Here is a 19,154-nt window from a genome sequence, read left to right as displayed (position 1 = left end):
GTGAGGAATCACCTCACTCACTTCCAGATCAGGTTGTTCCTGATCTGCAAGAGTAGAACAAATGGATTTCTTTAGTAAGAAACAACAAACCCTCAAAAATTCTCAAACTAAGAAGTAATGCAGCTATCTGGATTGACTGATTTTGAGGCCTTCAATTACTTCAATTAATACCTTTAAATGAAGTTTTATGCTTACGTAATCATATTCAGTTGCCGTATCCAAAATCAAACTATCTTGTATATGGCCTGCTAAAGAAACATTTATTCAGAAGTGATACTACTTTATTATAATTCAAATTACAGTAATTGCTTCAGATTTGTAAAGGCTACTCTGCACACTAAGTGTGGATAACCTAGGAAAGCCTTTCAACTTCAATACCACATGGCAAGAACCACATTAACTATATTTAAATTATTTAGGCTAATGGATAAGGAGCTTTAAAGAACATTCCAAATCCGTGGTAAGTGAACTCTGTCAGTTTTTGCTTTATTTTTCCATTTTATTTATATTCATGCCATCTGGTTGTATTGATCATGCAGTTAAACAATCTTGTGTTTTTTCAAATGAAGTAAATGCAAAACTAATTTGTCTGCTAACAAATACGCTTCAGGTGCCAGCTACAAAGTCACTTACAGACTGTTACAGAATGAGCTCCAATTCAAAGTAAACACATTCCAAAACAAATATCCAGAAGGCCAAATGGACAACCATGCTCCAACCCATGAATCACTACTCATTTATTGAACATTATATAGTAAGATTAACTTCTGTGAGCCTCAAGTTTCAACTGATCTGTTTAGAACTTGTATCAGATTCCACATCCCAAACCACAGCTACACGCATCAACATAACAAAATGAATAAACTAAAAAAGTTACTTATCCTAAAAGCTGTCTCATGATAAGCCACTTGCTCAAAAAGTCAGACTTACAGAAAATAAAACCAGCAATTGACAAAGCACAATAAAGCAGTATTTAAAAAGACTGCTGAAATCAAACCAACATTTATTTCCAAGTGCTGTGGTAGAACTGCTTAAGTGACATTTGTCTTTTTCCCATGATGTTGTCAGGTAAAATTTCTTGGACATGTACAGATTATGCATGCCATTTCCAGCTGTTGGCCTTATCAAATTTAATGTTTCCAAATACAAAAAACAAGCAGCTTTAGACCCAAGGATTTATAAGCAATTACTTTTGGAATTTCAGATTACAACCCTTAAAATCACACACAGTAAAAGGAGCTACTGCCTCTACAAAAAGAGATGGAGGTATCAGGGGGGAAAAATGAGAGGAAGGGGGCTTTTAATGTTTAGTCACGAATTTCAGCCCTACATTTTAGGTATCAAAATGTGTTTGTTTCTTAAACAAAACTACAAGAGGACTAAATAAACCAACAAATAGATAAGTCTAACGTGTATCTAGAACACGGATAGCCAAATGACAGCAAAGGGCCTTCTCTATGTCTATGCTGAAGCAGTCAAGCTTAATGGAGATGAGTGTGTCTCCAGCTCATACCAAACTTGTTCACTGTAATTTATAGCTGGTACACCTACGCATGGCCTCCAGTGTATGGAATTAGACCAGCTCCTGAAATTCTTCAGGAAGTACTGCCACAGTAGTCCTAGCACTGATTTAGCCACACACGAGTCAGCACCAGAGCACCACTGGCATTTATGCAACTCTGTCACTTATAAATGCTTTAAATTTACTGTCAGAACATCAAGCTCCCAGCCATTCCCACGTTCTAATTGGTTGTAATCACCTAATATTAAGTAACAGAAGGTTTTGGTCTTTCTGTTTGTTTTTCTAAAGGTCTGTACAGAGCTTTATAACCAGTCCTGTACTTGTTCTTTCTATAGCATTTTCTTCTCTTTAAAATCACCACAGTGTTGCTTTATATTGAAAAGTTGAGTTTTGGACACACATCTTCATCCATCCACTAAGAGGACAAAACTGAGTAACAAAAAGTAAACCAGGAAATCTCTTTTGCTTTCAACAGATCCCAGTACAGCACTATTAACTCCACAGTCTGGCTCCAAGTCCATAAAAATTTTGCACTACAACTAGACCAAAACCAGACCTTCCTCGGGACTTCCACAGATGCAAGTCAGCCTGTCCACACCCAACAAATTGTAGGACCTGGGCCTGTCACCATTATCAGCATAAATTAGGGCTTGTCAAACAGGTAGGACATAGCAACCTAAGTTATTTTATTGAACACAAAGGTAACTGTTTCCACTGTCCCACCTCATAGCGAAAAAAATGATAGTAGTAACCACAAGCATGACATTTCCCCCCATTTATTTTGGGAGGCTCTCAGGTTTTCATTCTTAACTTATCCAAGCTAACTTCACAGGAAACGGTGACTAACTTGATAGAAAAAGGAGCTGAAAAACGGACCCCTGTCATGCAGGGACAGCAGCATGTGCAGCCTCAGCCCTCCCCTGTCCCCGCCCGCACCTGCGGCGGCCGCGCTGGGGGACACCGCTCCGACCCTGCGCCGGGCCACCTCCCCGCCCGCCCTCATGCCAAACTCGGCCGGGAAAATAAACAAGTCAAACAAAAGGAAGGAGAGCGGGCACAGAGGAGGATGGAGCCCGGCCTCGGGACGCGCTGGCAGGGGAGGGTCGGGGTCGGCTCGGGCGGCAGCGCCGGTTGCCCGGGCACCATCTTGGGGGCGGCCGGGGGCGAGGACGCGGCCCCGCAGCGCCGCCGGGGGCCGGCCCGGCGCTTTACCTGCTCTGCCAGCCCTGCAGGAGGTTGGTGTATTTGCTGAGCGTCCCTTCCAGCACCGGCTCCCGCCGCCTGCCGCCGCCGGGCGCCTGCGCGCCCCCCGGGCTGGCCGCCGCCGAGCCGGGGCTGCTGCCGCCGCCCCCGCCTCCATCCAGCCTGCCCGCGGCCGCCGCCCGGCCCGGGAGCCCGCGGCTGGCGGAGGAGGACGAGGGGGACGAACCCGCCGACGTGGGGCGGCTGCTGCTGCGGCTGCTGCTGTTGCTGCCGCCGCCTTCGCCCGCCGCTTTCTCCATGGAGCCCCGCGGCGGAGGCTGCCCGTCCGCTCCGGCCGCGGCTGCCGCCCGTGCCCGGCAAAGCCCTGACTCACAGGCGGCGCGGAGAGGGGCGGCGCCCGGGGGAGAAGGGGCCGGGCCGCGGCGGGAAGCACCGCGCCGCCTCCTCCGAGCCGGGCGTTGCGGGGAGTTGGGCGGCGGTCGGTGCCCCGCGGTTCGGCGGGGTCCCGCCCGCCGCCCCCCCGGGCGCCCGGCCCGCCCCAGCCAGGGGCAGGGCGCTGCCGCGGCGGGGGCCGCGCAGGGGCGGGGGCCGCACACACACACGCGGAGGCACAGGGCGAACGGGGAGAGGCACAGCACGCAGGCGGACTGCATGGTGCCCGCGGCCGGCGCACACGCCGTGCGACGCGGGGAGTGACCCCAAGGGCCACGGTGCCGGGGCGTGGGGCGGGCGTGCAGACCCACGCGTGTGGAGGGGGCAGAGCGCACACCGAGACCGCCTCCGGCCCCGGCGGCCGCACCGCGCCCCCCGTGACGCGCCCGCCGCATGACAGGCAGGCACTCACCCGAGCAGCGGCGGGATGTGCGCCGGGACAGCGGCGGACAGCGGGCTGCCCGAGCCGCAAAGCCTGTGCGTGACGCTTGCCCAAGCTGTGCCCCGTCGCCACCCAGGAGGTGACTGTCCGTGGTACACCACACCGGCAGCACAGCTGTGCCCGTGAGCTGGGTGGTGTGCCCAGCGCTCAGGAACACGCTATTCTTGCTCAACCCGCAGCAGGTGATATCTACATACCACATCAGTCACGTAATCTATCCAGACTTTACCAAAAACTTCTGTAAGTCCACACCTCCTCAAAGGAGAGGATGTAACCTCAAGATCACCATAGCAAGCAAAGCAGATCCTGTACAGCCAGCCCAGATCCACGAATGACTTCTATGGCCATCCTTAGACAAGTGCCTCAGCTATGTCATAATGTGTATCTTCCCAACGTACCAGAGATGTAACTATTCTTCTTGTCATTTTATAATTGTAGACCTGAAATGTAGAGGAGACTCAAGAGTCTTTGAAAAAGTCTAAACTGAGCCTTAACTTTTGTGATTTAACCCTGTGGAAAGTTTTAACAAGCCTTTGTACCAGAGATTTTTTGAGTGTAGACTGTCACATGTGCTTTCTGTCCTGCACCTCAGAAGATACTCAAACTACCCAAATCCACACAAAGTTAGACATGTACATTCCCCATATAAATCAGCACAGAGAGGAGGGATCCTAACTTAGATTCTCCCAGTTTTCTCTCTGGAAAATCTTACCATATGTGTTGTGGTTGAGTAGCTGAAATGTTGGGCAACCTGATCCTGAATTTTGGGTGGTTAAACTTCTCATGTTGTAGTTAAATACTAAGGCACTGCAGTCTGGAAACCTGAATTTTAATATTTCATGAGTGGGATATATAACGCTCAACTCTTGTGGTACAGACAAAGATTAAGGACACAATTATTTTTAAGAATAAAATATTTTAGAGTAACTATTTTCCCACATCTGTTATTTGAGATGCTCACGTAAAATTCCCAAATCATTGTTTACTATGGAAAGAAATTCCTTTACCACAACCTGAAAATTCCCATTCTTAGGCTCAACTCTACTTTTGATGACCACAGTTTTCAGGAAACATTTGAATGAACAAGGAATGCTCCTCTGGGAAGCTTAGATCCTACTTGGTGGGAATGAGACTTTTTCATTTGTCTTCATAACATTACAAAGACAGGCCAAAATTGTGGAACAATATTTTTTAATGAACTGTGTCACGACATCAGCCACTTCAACACATTACATGTGTATGTTCTACATTATAGGTAATGAATGTAATATTTTCTGCTTTCCACAGAACTCACTGGAAGATAATTCTTCAGGAATTTGTCAGGAAAAGAAGTGACCTTACACAAGAATAGAGAAACCTCTCCATACATTTCTGTACAATAAAACTCAAGTTACAGTGGTCCACTTATCAGGAAGTTTCTGAAATGAAAGGTATAACAGGCTATAAGTATATTGTGCCCCCAGAGAATTTTGCAAATGATAAAACATGCTTCATTGCTGCTAGAAGATTGCTGTGATGTGGTAACATAAAAAGTCCTCTTGTAGGTTATAAACTAGTTAATAGATGGGAAATGAAGCACAGGAATAAATGGACAATTCTCAAATAGAGGGAAACCACTATGAGTTGGGTTCTGTGTTGTTCAGTATCTTCTTAAATCAGAATCTTTTCATTTGCTTCTAGTTAAAACTAGAATCAAATGTGAAAAAATAGCAGAAGGATATCACAGTAGTGACTGTAGACACTGATAAAATGGCACCTGAAATTTAATCTTGCTAAAAACCAAAGTAAAGCACATGGGGAGAAAATAGCTTTTACTATGCAGGCATGATGATCTATAAATTACCTATAGCCTCTCAGGCAAGAGATCTTGGAGACATTTTATATAGTCCTCTGAAAACTCCATCTCAGTCAAGGGTAATCAAACAAACAGCTGTGATAAACTCATTAGGAAAAACAGAAATAACAGCTTGGTGCTATTAAATTCATGGTACAGCCAGTATCTATACAACCTTGCATTTATAATATTCCTTCAAAAAGGACAGAGTAGAAAAAGTGTAAATCCTAGCTTTTATATGAAGAGAACTCACTGGGCAGGGTTTTGAGTTGAAAAAGAAACAACCAATGCATAAAATGATATTCAGGTGAATAGGAGATATTCTTCACTGTTTCTCATGAAACAAGAACTATGGGGTAACTGGTTTAAAACAAGCACAAGAAACTAAATTCTCACATAATTTGCACCCCTGAAACTCATTCTTATGGAGAGGGTTTTGAATTCTAGATACCTAGAAGGATTTAAAAAGTAATTGTTCTTGAAGAACCTTTAAACGAAGTTGACCAAAGTATTTTGGGTGTATTTGAAGTTCAGGAAGGCTCTGAACTTCTGACTCCTCAAAGACTGTTTTTACTTCATTCATTAATTAATCCCTGCCCTGTTTTTAATCTTTCTCTAAAGACCTACTTGTGGAAGGAATGTGTCATTCTTCTCATCCCCTTTCCCTCCCTAGTTTGTGCATACTGCAGCCTAGCAGAGCTGGACAACATAGCAATCTTGATATGAGTGATCTCCTAACATCATTTGTTTTAAGTTATTAGTGTTCTTTAAAATGACTGAACGTCTATTTACTTTACCAGCTAATGGTTTGTCCCAGTATAGCTAGAGTTCAGGGTAATACACATTGCCCTAGTCTAATGCAATACCACATGATGTATGCTTTGTTACAAGTGTTCTTAATTACCTATTTATTAATGCAACCTGCATGATGAAGGTTCACAGTGTTTCCATGGTAACACAGCTGCTATGTTACAGTCCTCATTTAGAATGTTACTTTCCCTCTCTGACCAAACCAAAATGTTGCTTCTTTTATTCACACCCCAAAAGCATCTAAAAAACTCATTACTTACCCACCTTTTAGAAAGCAAAACATCTGGTAAGATAACAAATTCAGAATTCCTTGCTCTTATCAGGAAACAGAGACCTTTCTCTGTCCTTTGCTAAACTACACAGTTCTAGCTTCTTGAACAAGGTCAGCTCATAATCCATTTGCTAACTTATGCTTCCTGGACATGCTGGTTTGGGTTTCTCTACCCTTTTAACACTCTTCTAGTAAACAGTTTTCTCAAATTACTTTCCAATTTCTTTTTATCTCCTTCCACCACCAGATTTCCACACAACTTCTCACCATCATAACTGTACAGAGGAATTTAGCTATATGGTCTACGGAAACTATTTCTGCCCAGCCTACATTCAAATATCGAACATATTCCATGAAAATGCCCCACGGCTTGCTCAGCTTTGCTATCTCTTCCTTCTTGCCCTACAGAGTCCTTCTGAGACACTGCTCATTTCCCATGAGCTTTGGAGCCTAAGTCCATCTGTCACCGAACTGTAAGCAATACTTATGGCAAAAACATACCCCTGTGTACTTCTTTCCACACTGTCTATAGGTGTCAGCACCAGAATGACTGGGACATTAACCCTAAAGTTCATCTCATGACATGGTGACACCTGCACCAAGCCTGCTGTCACTAAGGCTTCCCACTGCTCCACAGCAACTGGAACAGAGTGAGTGCAGCAGGTGGAACAGTGCACAGCAGGATGTCCTCCAGTCCTTTCTTAGATTCAGTGTCATAGGTTCCTCGGCTTGAAGGTTTAAAAGAAGCAGGGACTCTCTAATCTGGCCTTTTAAATAACACAGTACAAGAGTTGTAATATTCTCTCTTATATAATTGTTTTACTTAGAATTAAGCAGCGCATCATCCATGAGTAGCAGGCTTCTGACCCGAGGATTTCGAGCACACAGAGAAACAGTCACTAACTCCACAATTACCAACTTTAGCATTAGCTTTGCTGAGCCAGTATCCATCTTATCCTCCCTCCGTGGTGCCTGTAAGCCTGCAATGTGTGCCAAATATGCTGCTTTGCCACACTCCATCCTGTTGTCAGCAGCTTCTCATCCACCAGCATAACCGCCTGTCCAAACCTCACTTAACTCAAAGCTGGTGACAGCTTTGGAACCAGCCAAGAGAGACTTGGCATATGGCAAGGAGCACCCAACCTACCTTTACCCCAGGAACAATTGAGCCCAGGAGACAGGCACTTGCCTGCAGGTTAATATACTCAACCACAAGGCATGGCACGTGGGCTGAGGCTTCTGCTGTCACAGCTAGACTCTCACAGCTTGTTTACTCAGCTACAGCGCACTGCTCTGTAATTTGCAGCTTAGACCAGTTGAAACAAAACTTGATCAAAATCCTTGATCCTCAGGAATACAAACTTTGGGATGGTTAGCTGGAGAAAATACTAGTTTATATTGTGCACGTTATGTATATATTTGCATTGGATGTCATTAGATGTGCATGAGGAAGTGATATGTATGACAACCATGACAAAAGCTATTTTCTGCATGGCTAGAATCAACCCTTTGAACTGCTCGGGGAAACAAATAGGAAGCCAGTACATAAAGAAACTAAGTGAGCATAAAAAACTAAGTGAGCAAAAATATGACTTACACCATCTATTGTGTATTTTAGCTAGTGAGAACAGCTTTATTCTGTGCCAGCTCATCTTTGAACAGTTTTTATAGGCAGTCACAAATACAGTTCTTCAAAATAAATTCATTCGTACACTAAGCCCAGAAGAAAACACTGTGATTATCCAGCATAACCAGCTGGATAACAGAAACCCTTTTTGGTTTCATGTGGAATTACAGGTAAATGTCGATATACCAAATCTTAACAGTCTGCAGGCATTTTTACTGCCTGTTTTTCTAGCTCTGTGGTTAAATGTTTAGGGATCTGGAAAGTATACTAGCCCACTAAAGCTCAAAATCAGATCCAAGACCAAACTGAGGTTACTCGGTGTTGCTCTCATATCTCAAACCAGTGCTAAAGCTCTCTTTTATCCCACTTTTTTGGAGAGCTGAGTGGTTCCAGTGGAATATGCCATATTTTAAATTTATTATTCATAAGGCATGAGGCCATAGATTAGTATAATAACAACCAGCTTTCTAAATGAGACATCTATGCACCTGTAATCTTATGCCTAAACTGCAAAACCATTTGCACATCTAAAAAGTATTGCTATAGAGCATTTATGCTGCAAACTGTGTATTTATTGATAAAATAATGCTAGTTTATGCCATTGGGCTCTGGTCTCACACTCCACCAACAGCAATTTATGTAGTTGTTTGATATCAGCAAGCAGTATCTTACAGATTAAAAACAAACTTCATTCAAATTGGACTGGTCTCTAAGGCAGTTACTCACCTACAACAGAGCTCTATTCACATCATTCTACTCACATCATCTTTAAAAATACTTTTTAGGTAATGTTAGAATCTACCACATAATAGGATGACAGTTTAAAAAAAAATAAAAGGAAAGAACTATGCACTAGAAATCAAAATCAAAACACAAACATTTAGGATTTTTGGCACTGAGAAAGGGAGGAAAAATTCAGTCAATAAAATTTTCCAACTACATATGCAGAAACTGCTTTTGATTACTAATTTCAGTCTCCATTCTGCAAGCAGATTCATCTACCTAAACCTAATTGAAACAAATACAAGTTTCTAATGCAACATGACTGCTTCCTTTTTTTACCTACAAATCTGCATTAAGAGCATTCGTACATATTTTAATATGTGGGATTAAAATATATAGACATGACAAATGACAGAGTCTGTTTGAAACACTTCCTGAAGCTGCAGAACCTCATATTCAAACATGCATAATGTTCACTTCATTTTTCATAACAATGTTTTGGAAGCTGCACAGACTATACAGATTTCCTAGTACTTTATGAGTATTGTAAGTACACAAAAAAAGCAAGACCTTTAGAGCAAGTCATGAGACCTATATTTTAACTGCTTTTTACTATCAAAATAAATCTTTTGTAAATTCAGTAAATTACTGAAATAAATTTTACCACTCGGTTCTAAATTTTAGCTCTGACCAATAAAAACCAGTCAATGAGCATGTAAAAGGGAGTAAGAGGCAGTAAAGCTTGGGGTTTTGTTACAGTTTGGGGGTTTATAGTTTTAGTAGGTCATATAGTATAGTTATAGTAGGTCATACTTTAATTAAACTCTAGAATATGTGAGGTGTGTAATTATCCCAAACTGTGGATGACATTTTTTTTTGCCAGGGCTCACCACTGAGTGATTTTAAGTTTGGCTGATAACAGACAAATTATAATAGCTTGTGAAAAACACATGAACCAAAGTTTTCTTACATATTACAATAGCTAAGATTACCTTTAAAAATCCAAAACAAAACAAAAAAAGGGATGTGCTGCATATTGCCCACCTCATGCAAATGTGGTCTTTAGGATTAAAGCTGATATAACAGATAAGCAACATTATGTTCAACAGGGTCCCACAGCACACACTGTAATCTTCCCTTCCAATCCTTTTCTGGTTGCTGGACAGAAAAAGACAGGCATATTTTTTTCTCCCTCTTCTCTGGTGAATTTGCTTGTAATGCTTACTCTCTGATATCATACTCAGCCTTGACAGAAGTATCCAGTGGAGATAACCTCATATATGCAAAGAACTGAATTATGATTCTGTCCCTCTGGTTTCTAAAACTCAGCTGTCAGCTTTGATCTTTGACTTTTGAGAGCCTGTTCTGCAACATTCATATATGGCTTGATACAAGACTATTTGCCATGATTTCAAAGGTAGAAACAAACACTTAATTTTTAGAATAAGCATAGTATAAGTTCAGGAAGCAGCCATTTTTCAGTTTAACTTTTCCTGACCTTGGCCTTTTCCATAGAGGATTCCTGGAACATGCACTCCTTAGCTGCAGTTCCACAAATCCAGACATTCTAAACTCTGAGCTCTGCCAGCTTCAATCAGTCATAAACTTATTCCTACTATACTGTGCTACAGCCTGAAAATAGGGCTATACTTTCAGAAAATGAGGCAGCATTAAAGCTATGAAAGTTGGTAAAACAGATTCCAGATGCTAGCAATCTGAAATGACAACAAGAGGAAGAATTTAAGGTACACACCATTTTCTCCCTTTTTTTTACTTTATAAGCTACACAGGAGGCTGGAGAAATTTGTTTTATTTTTCTGACATCCCATTTGTATGAAATGAAGGACAAATATTTAATCTCACTATCCTGTTGGGGAAAATAGGAAACAATTCTGGGAGACCTTGAAATCCTGATCAGGAGAGGTCAACCGCTAACTGACAAGATAGGTATTGGATCTCTAAAATAATCTCACAAATATTTGAAACTGTCATCAGAAATAAAAATTTAAACAAACCATAGAACAAAGCTTTGAATGGTCTCAATAAAAACTTTCCCTCTCTAAATATGCTCTCCACAGACTTTTCAATTCAAAATGCTTAATGAAAAACAAGTAGAAAGGATCTGAGGTTTTAGTATAAATATCAAATGGAACAGGAAAGGTCTTCAAAAGATCATGCAGTGGGGTTTTTTTCTGGTTTTGTTTTTTTTTAAGAAAACTTCTTGAACAAAATCATCATCTAAAAGCTATAAATAAGCTCATACACAGCATGTGCTTCATAAACTAGAATAGGGTCTTATTATGGGAAAAAACAGCCCATACTAATTTAATCCGTTCCCAGATTCCTTCCTGTCAGAAATAAAATTCGTCCTGCTTTTTGTAGGGAAGGGCATTAATTTGTATTTCTGCCCAGGAAAAATGGGTTTTATGGGCAGAAACAAAGACAAGAATCAGTCAGTTTGAAAGAGGTTTAGATATTCACATACTTTTGCTAACAGCACTGAGGTCTGCCACACTACATTCAGACTACCAGCAAGGTCTTTGGCAGTCGCTATTGCCTTATTTTTGCCAGCAAGTTCTGTTCTAACCAAGTTTAGACAACACTTCAGATGGCAACAAAAGCGGCCGGTCTGCTTTAGAAATCCCAGTGGAGATGGAGCTGCTCCAGTGTCAGCCTAAGAGTGTAATGGGGAGTTTGCCAAAAAAGGCTAGGTTAGATGAAGTCTTCAGAGGCTACACACAAACCAAATGTGTCAAAATCCTGGCAGTTAACTGCCAGGAAGTTTATAACCCAGGGATAGAGAGAAGACAAGCCTCCTGACATAACCACAGCATTTTCTCACTTTCATAGAGTTTCAGAAGATAAACTGATGTTGTTTGATGATGCAGTGCATTAGAAGTCAGTCAGAGGCCATCACCCACAGGCAAGACTTTCAGGGTAATTTGAATCTTAGGAAAATATGACAAAGAGAAACATACGTAAGCAAGCCAACACAAGCCATCACACAAGAAAGAGAAGGTTTTAAGGGAAAAAAGAGTATTCTCTGCATGAAAGCAAATTGATGAGCTGATGCCACAGGTTTTAAGATTATTTTTCTTTAGTTTAAAAGTTTTGAAGGAAAATAACACATCTATCAACACAAATTTTATGCATAACAACTCTGAGACATTCTTTTTGCCCAAGTAAATTTTCTTCACAGAGGACAGGAAGAGTATTTGTGCATTCAGAATTACTATGGCCTTATTAATTAATAATTATTGGAAAAAAATCTATGAAACAATTTCTTTCCACTTTCCTTTTCCTAGCATGTCCCTAGCATAAAACAGGCATAACTCTATGAAGCTGATTAAATGCAGTACATGTCCTTCAGGCTTGAGTCTTGATAAAAGAAAAAAATGAAAATTAAGGAAAGGTAGAAAAATATTCTTGTATCAGCCTCTTTCTCAGGAAAATTCTCCACTTTAGTTCAAGTCAAGGTTACCAGCTTCTTATTTGGCCAAGAGCAGTTTGCTTCAAACAAGACTCAGGCGATAGAAATAAACAGTTCAAGTTTACAGAAAAGGGATGAATCTCCACTTGTAACATAGAACCAAGGCAGTACATTTTTCATTTACAATCTGTAACACAGTGCAATTAATGTTTTTCCCTAGAAATAAATAGAATAAAGGTTTTTTTTTTCTCTGTCCTTAGCTATCCAGGAATACACTCATGGAGGGACTGATCAGGAAGAACACAGCTTCCTGTTTTACTGGTTACTGAACTTCCTGTGCATTCCCTGTACTGTTAGTGGCACCCTTTGGGAAGAGCTGGGCCTCTGAAAAAATTGTGTTAATAATTGTAGAAGATAAAGAAATTCAAATCAAACCAGAATCAAAGTACTTAATGTAGTTAATCTCTGCTGTGCATCCTGTTTCCCAGAGTCTACCTAAAGTCACATAGCATCAGAAATAAATTCAAAGTACGTATTTTAAAGGTTTAATCACGGCTCCTACTCTCCAGAAATCCAGCAGACAATGGCAGGAAGTTCAAACACTGTTATACAGTTTACACAAAAGCAATAGATATTGTTGAAAGTAAAAATGACATTGAGAAGGTCATCTTTTAAGGGTGGCTGGTGCTGAAATACATGGTACATTTAGGCATCTCTTGTTAATACAGATCAAAGGAGGCAGTGAAATTGCAGCATAGAAATGTAAGAAGCAAAATTGTAGTTTTATCTATGGTCCAAGGTACATTACATTATCTGTGGCTGAATGAAAACAGGAGAATCAAATTTGTTTTTTCATGAAGGAAAGGAATATTGAAATGCAAGGCACAACTAAAAAGCTTCTGAAAGGGCTTAAAAGACTGGCAGATTTAAAATTAAATTTGGGCATATTATTTAGACCGAGCTCAAGATCTACTCAGTCCAGAGCAAAGCTTCTGGCAGATGGATGACAATCTAACTCAGCAGACATGACTGAAAATTCAAAATGTCAGTAAAAAGGATGACTCAGGTATGAAGCTCAACTCCACAGGGTACTAAGGAATACACTTACAAAGCTCAAAATCAAAGTCAGGCAAAATAGCACATGAAGCCTTACATTCTGTGATAGCCAGCACAATCTAGGAAAACATGTCACAAAGTGTATGTAGGAAGAAGCAAAACATCTAATACATTTTGTCATTTCTCAAGGGTCTACCAGCAGAGTGCATAACATCAAAAGGAAGACAATGAGGACCTCATTAAATCTAATTAATTCCTCACAGGAATTTTACCAGGAGATGAATGGACTTCCAGCTAGAAAGCAAATGGGAAAATGTGCACCAGTGTCCAGCTTAAAAACAAATGTATTGCCAGAGCTGTGAGAGCTTCTAATAAAAAGCCACTAGTCATAGAAGTTAAGCAATAGGTGGTTAGCTTTCCCCACAGACATAACACATTAATTAGGTTATATTTCTTTAAATTATAAAAGCGTCAAAGGAAAGAAAAGCCCCAACTTTTGGATTTAGAGTAATTCATATCCTTGGTCTTACTAAGGAGACCACACTCAGATGCAAAAGGGAAAGCAAAATAATTCAGATTATTTTGAAGACATCTTCCTGCACAAGTATGACAGTCCTCACAGAGTATTGTAAACAAGTTCAAGAACTTCAGATTTCATGCCTCCAGAAAAGTTCCCATTGACCTACCACAGCATGAGAAAAGAACCTGAATGCATTCTTTTGGGAGCCACAGAGCAAACAGAAGAACCAAAAACATTTCAGCATCATAGAAAAAAAATATTCCATTCAGGCATGGATTCCAAAGAATTCAGCAAATATTTTAAAAAGAAACATGTTCCATTTCTTCAGAAGGGAAGAATACTCAGGGAATGATACCGAAGATTTTTCTTCACTGAATGCATTTCAAAATTGCCCATATACACCTGCAACAGCCTATCCTATCAAGCTAATATATTTCACTTTTACCTGTGAGTAAAGGCTAAATCATATATTTCTTTAAACCAATATTCTAATTAAATTTCCAAGGTTTAAAGGTAAAAGAAAATGCCTAATTAATGTGGTAATTAATGACTAAAAAGCTAACTTTCCATTACATTGTAATTTGGACAGCTCACACACTTCAGAAGAATTCTAATAGTGTTACTGATGATAAATGTTGAATGGTCAAAGCTTGTGTGTGTTGTGCATATTTTGCTGCCCTCAAGGCCAACATACTAAACATTTTAAAACATTCAAATACTCTTGCAAACTTGAAAGCTAAGCCATATACTAAGTTCACTGTTATTACAGCAGATTAATTAGTCGTACCATGGAGTTTATGGGTGCACAGCAGCAAATACGAGGATCTGAATGTCCAGGACTGGTAACATTTCTTCTAAAAGATGCAGCAAGTTATACGGCTGTTAAGAAAATAAATACAAATAACAAGAGGTTTCATTATCTCATGAGTTATTTTTCAATACAAATGTTTTCTACACCACCTTGCTTTCCATTCTAATGTATTAGGTATAAACTACAATATCAAAGCAGAGGAGACAAGTTTTCAGAGATGAGGATAACTATAGTGAGGATAATTGCTTTGTGCTAATTAATAATTGAAAAAAAATTTCCATTTTAAACAAATGGATACAAATTAGTCTATCAAACAGTGCTAAAGCCTCTCCTCTACATAAAATCATAGCTGTATTCTTTTAGACATTACTTCCTGGCATGCTATTGATTCACAAAGTGGATTTATGTAAATGAAAGTGGATTTATCCTTTATCTTCTACTGAAGATATCCACTGATATTCATTGATATCTGGTGTTACCTATTGATATCTATCTACTGATATTTACTTTAGGCTTTATTTCCTATCAGTAGTGCCAAAACTCAGCCCTTCCTCACCCTATTTATTAATCAACATGATTGTATCTTATAAGCCCATCATTTATGCCTGCACAAGCTTTGGAGATCAATAATTCAAGTTCTAGAACATTATTTTAAGTCTGAAAATCACATTAGTACACATAAACATTACAAATAATGAAGTTTTCCTATCCAAAGTTAAAGAGCAGGCTGCCCAGGTGAGTGGCTGAGCCACCTTCCCTGCAGTTACATAAAAGGCATATAGATGTGGTGCTTAGGAACATGGTTTAGTGATGGTCTTGGCAGCACTGAGTTAATGGTTGGACTTGGTGATCTTAGAGGCTTTTTCCAACCTAAATGATTCTATGATTCTACAAAAATCAAAACTAGTGATGAAATTGTTAACATCATCATAGTTCATTGTTGTTTTTCTAAACACTTTTGGGTATTTTTTTCTGTTGCTTCTTCCACACACAAGTAGCCAACTAAGACAGGAGTTTGGAATTCAGAGCTCTTTTGGAAACATCTCTGTTGAGCAGGGACCTTAGTTGGCTGCTAAAACTTGTAAAGCTACCCATAAACTACCGATTTTTAGATTTTAGATCTTGCTAATGAAGGACATCCCAGTCTTTCCTAGACATAAAGTTTGGAGACTCAAATTGAGTCCAAAGTGGGATATTAATTTAATTCATTCATTAACTTTAAGAATCTCAATAAAAGGTGACATATTTACTGGCTGTAAACTTCACTTTGTAGCACATCATGTTCAGAAACATTTGGTCTAATGCTTCTTTTGTCTATATCTTGTCTTTTGCTCTGTCAGTTTGCATACAAACTCTGTAAACCAATAAAGTCCCCATATGTTTGAACTTCAGCTGCATGGAACAGGTTTATTGCCAGAAAACAGCAACTCCCTCTAGTGCCAAAGGCGCTTCCTCCCTTACAACACACTAAATTAATCTCCTGTGAAAGTCATTCATTGCTAATTATTGTTGTGATCTTGTTATAAAGTAGCATTCAAAAGTCTTTTTCCTGTTAGTGTGTTTTGTTGTATCTGCCAACACAAGTGTTAACGGGAACTAAATTTAATAGAAACAAAAAACAAGTTCTATGTCTGCAAATTAGGACACACTTGGACATTGATGTTTTTTTTCTTGAAACACATGATATTAAGCACACTGAAAACTTTGGTGTTACATACTCAAACCCTATCAGACTGGCACTAAAAGCTGGCTCTATGCCATCTTTGAAAACTGTTTCAGAACCCCATGGCTTTTACAATTTATGGCAAATGTTTGCTTTCCAAGCAAACAACAACATTGAAATCAGTCACAGTTACTCTGGATGCTAAATTTGTCCTAGGTGTTGATACTCAGCAGGTTAATATGCATAGAATCTACCACAGAATAATAAAGCAGAAAGTTGCAGGCCTTGTGGGAGTTTTTATCCTCTGAAGATAAGATAAATATAAGTCCTATGCCCTTGAGTTACAAACTAGCTGCTGCAGATCAGTTCCACTCAGGCATCCCATGCTGGCTTGGTGTGCTGATAAGCAGGTTTGGATGCTGCTGGTACTGTTAGAACACACATCCTGGATACAAAGGTTAGTGGAGATGTCACACTCAATGCAGACAAGCTTTGTGCACATTAGCATTGCACAGCTTGCTTTGTTTTCTGATGCACAGCAATGGGACAGCTCAAAACTCAGTGGTAAAGGCAAAAAACCAGCACAGTTCTGGGAAGAAATAAGGTTACACCTTGTTAAAGGTGACCAGAGGCAGCAGGGAAGAGGTCCTGTCTCCATCACAGAGGGGTAACTAGCCTGCAATGCTAGATCTGTCCTCCATCCTTTGCTAAGTTGTATGGGTGGAAAAGAATAGGACATGGGGTTCATAGAGAAGGTCTCATTAGAAACTCCCATTACAATGGTCCAAAATTAGATAATGACCCAATGTCCAAAAATGTGCAGTTTAAAACCTTTACAGGATCCTTTGATCTGCTATACAGAAAAAGATGAACCCAGGAAACAAGCAGTTTCCCAGCTGTCTTTGGGTCAGAAGCTGAGGTACAAGCTGTCCCTCCTGTAGTGCATGTGGTGGCCATTTACAAAGCAGAGAAGCACAGGCAAATATCCATGCCCTGGATAGGTATTTATATGCTTCAGTATGGCAGAGTTCTGTATAGTGAACCAGCTAAAATAGCACAAAGTCAGTATTCAGAGCATTAGGATCTCTACAGAGCAAATAGAAGGGATGCAGAGAATGGGGCCAAGAAATGACATGTCTGTCCCAGCGGAAGTGCCAAGTGCAATTTGGCTATTTTACTCATGCAGCCTATATTTTATTTTTTTTTACCCTGGTATCACTGACACCTTGTGAGTCCCACATAGTAGAACTACTGCAGACTGTTTGGCTTTACACAACTGATAGTCCACAATCTGACGTTCATCAAACACTTGGCTTGGTAGTCAGCTCGAAGGCTCACAAACTTCTTTCCTGCCATAAAAAAAAAAAACCAAAACAACATTATGAGAAGGTTAAGTGAGATTTAACCAAGTAACCAGCCTGACTGCCCAGGTGGAACCATGGGATAAGGTGATCCTCTTAAGATCACCCAAGATCCTCTTAAAATCTCCCAGGAATCTCTTAAGGCTATTGAAAATAGATTTCAATATCTACTTTGTGGCTAACAAAACACTGGCTGGTGCACTAGCTGGAGATGTTACATTTTACATGAATACTTAGCAAGCTGCTTTTTACTAAATACTATATATAACAATATAGATAGAGATTTTGTTTATTCTACCTGATTAATTTTCAATTTAATGTCACATAATTATAGTACAAGGGAATACAAAGGTATTTTCCCTTCCAGGCTTAAATAGTTTTGTAATTAGGAATAATTTGTGATTTTCACATACCTTTCTTGCATGAATGTCATGTACTCATTACTTCATATGGCCCCTAGTCCCTAATCCTGCATAATTTTACTTTAATAAACCAGCTCTGTTGTTGCTTAAACAAAGTCAGTTAGGAATACAAATAAACTGCTTTTCTGTGCAGTTGTTCTTTGTCCTGTTTTTAGTCTCCTACTCTCAGTGATGCAGGATCAGCACAGATGCATCCACATAACAGTGAGGGCTGAGCTGAAATGCAGCCCCTGAGACAACGGGTGGAGTGTGCATGGATGGAAATGTGCATCCTAGTCCCATCTGAGGCTTCTCACAGGTTTCCTCTGACCTAGCTATTTACAGAGCAGCCTGATCCAACATTACACAGCTGTGCCACACCATAGTTACCTGAGAACAGAAGCAGCCAAAGCCTGGGAGATGGGGAAGAAGTTCCAGAAAAGGCTCATGGAAAATGATGGCTACAGATTAGTCAAGATAACTAGAACCTGTGGGCCCACTGAGGGCAGCAGAGTTGCCCCACAGCAGCTGAGTTAAAATGTTCTGTAAAGACTTTTCTAGCTGTTCATTTCCATTTAAAAATGGCGTACCCTCTAATACATTTTTCTCCTTGCTATATTCACCAGTCCATGCACACTGAGGCTGTCATTTTGCTTAAAATGAACCAAGTTACTTTCTGATTTTAGTACTTTACATTGACTGTTTCATAGTGAATTCCTATTATTTATTGTTGCACAGTGTTTACGTGATGAAAAATACATTCCGTGGTTCTCAGTTCAGTTTCTCTCGATAGACATGACAGTTCACTAATTTGCTCAAAAAAATGGCAATAGCATGTAACCAAATTTGAGTGCAACAAAAAAAAAAAAAAGTCAATTTTGGAACTGCAGACAATTTCACATAGTCTATGTCAATAAAAGCTGTTAAGCAGTAACAAACCGACTTTTAGAGACAGCTATTGAGAGCATCAGCTAAGCATATTATTGACTAGCAGGGACTGCTGGGCACAATTACTTCTAAAAAATCAGTCAATACATCTTCCTACAAT

At 40.1% G+C, this 19,154-nt stretch overlaps 1 protein-coding gene across 1 annotated transcript in view; it reads right to left on the bottom strand.

Annotated features, from left to right (window-relative positions):
* Positions 1-3,393, bottom strand: part of OSBPL10 (oxysterol binding protein like 10) — a 113,620-nt gene extending 110,227 nt beyond the window's left edge. The window contains exon 1 of the mRNA XM_086850557.1: positions 2,735-3,393. Coding sequence (XP_086706683.1) covers positions 2,735-3,378 — 644 coding nt within the window. The 5' untranslated portion in view covers positions 3,379-3,393. The remainder of the gene's footprint in view (positions 1-2,734) is intronic.
* Positions 3,394-19,154: the final 15,761 nt, after the last annotated feature.

The sequence above is a fragment of the Cyanistes caeruleus genome, chromosome 1 (genome assembly GCF_971803275.1).
Source record: "Cyanistes caeruleus chromosome 1, bCyaCae1.hap1.1, whole genome shotgun sequence".
Lineage (NCBI taxonomy): Eukaryota > Metazoa > Chordata > Aves > Passeriformes > Paridae > Cyanistes > Cyanistes caeruleus.
The sequence above is the reverse complement of the archived record's forward strand: the minus strand, read 5'-3'. Positions and strand labels throughout refer to the sequence as shown.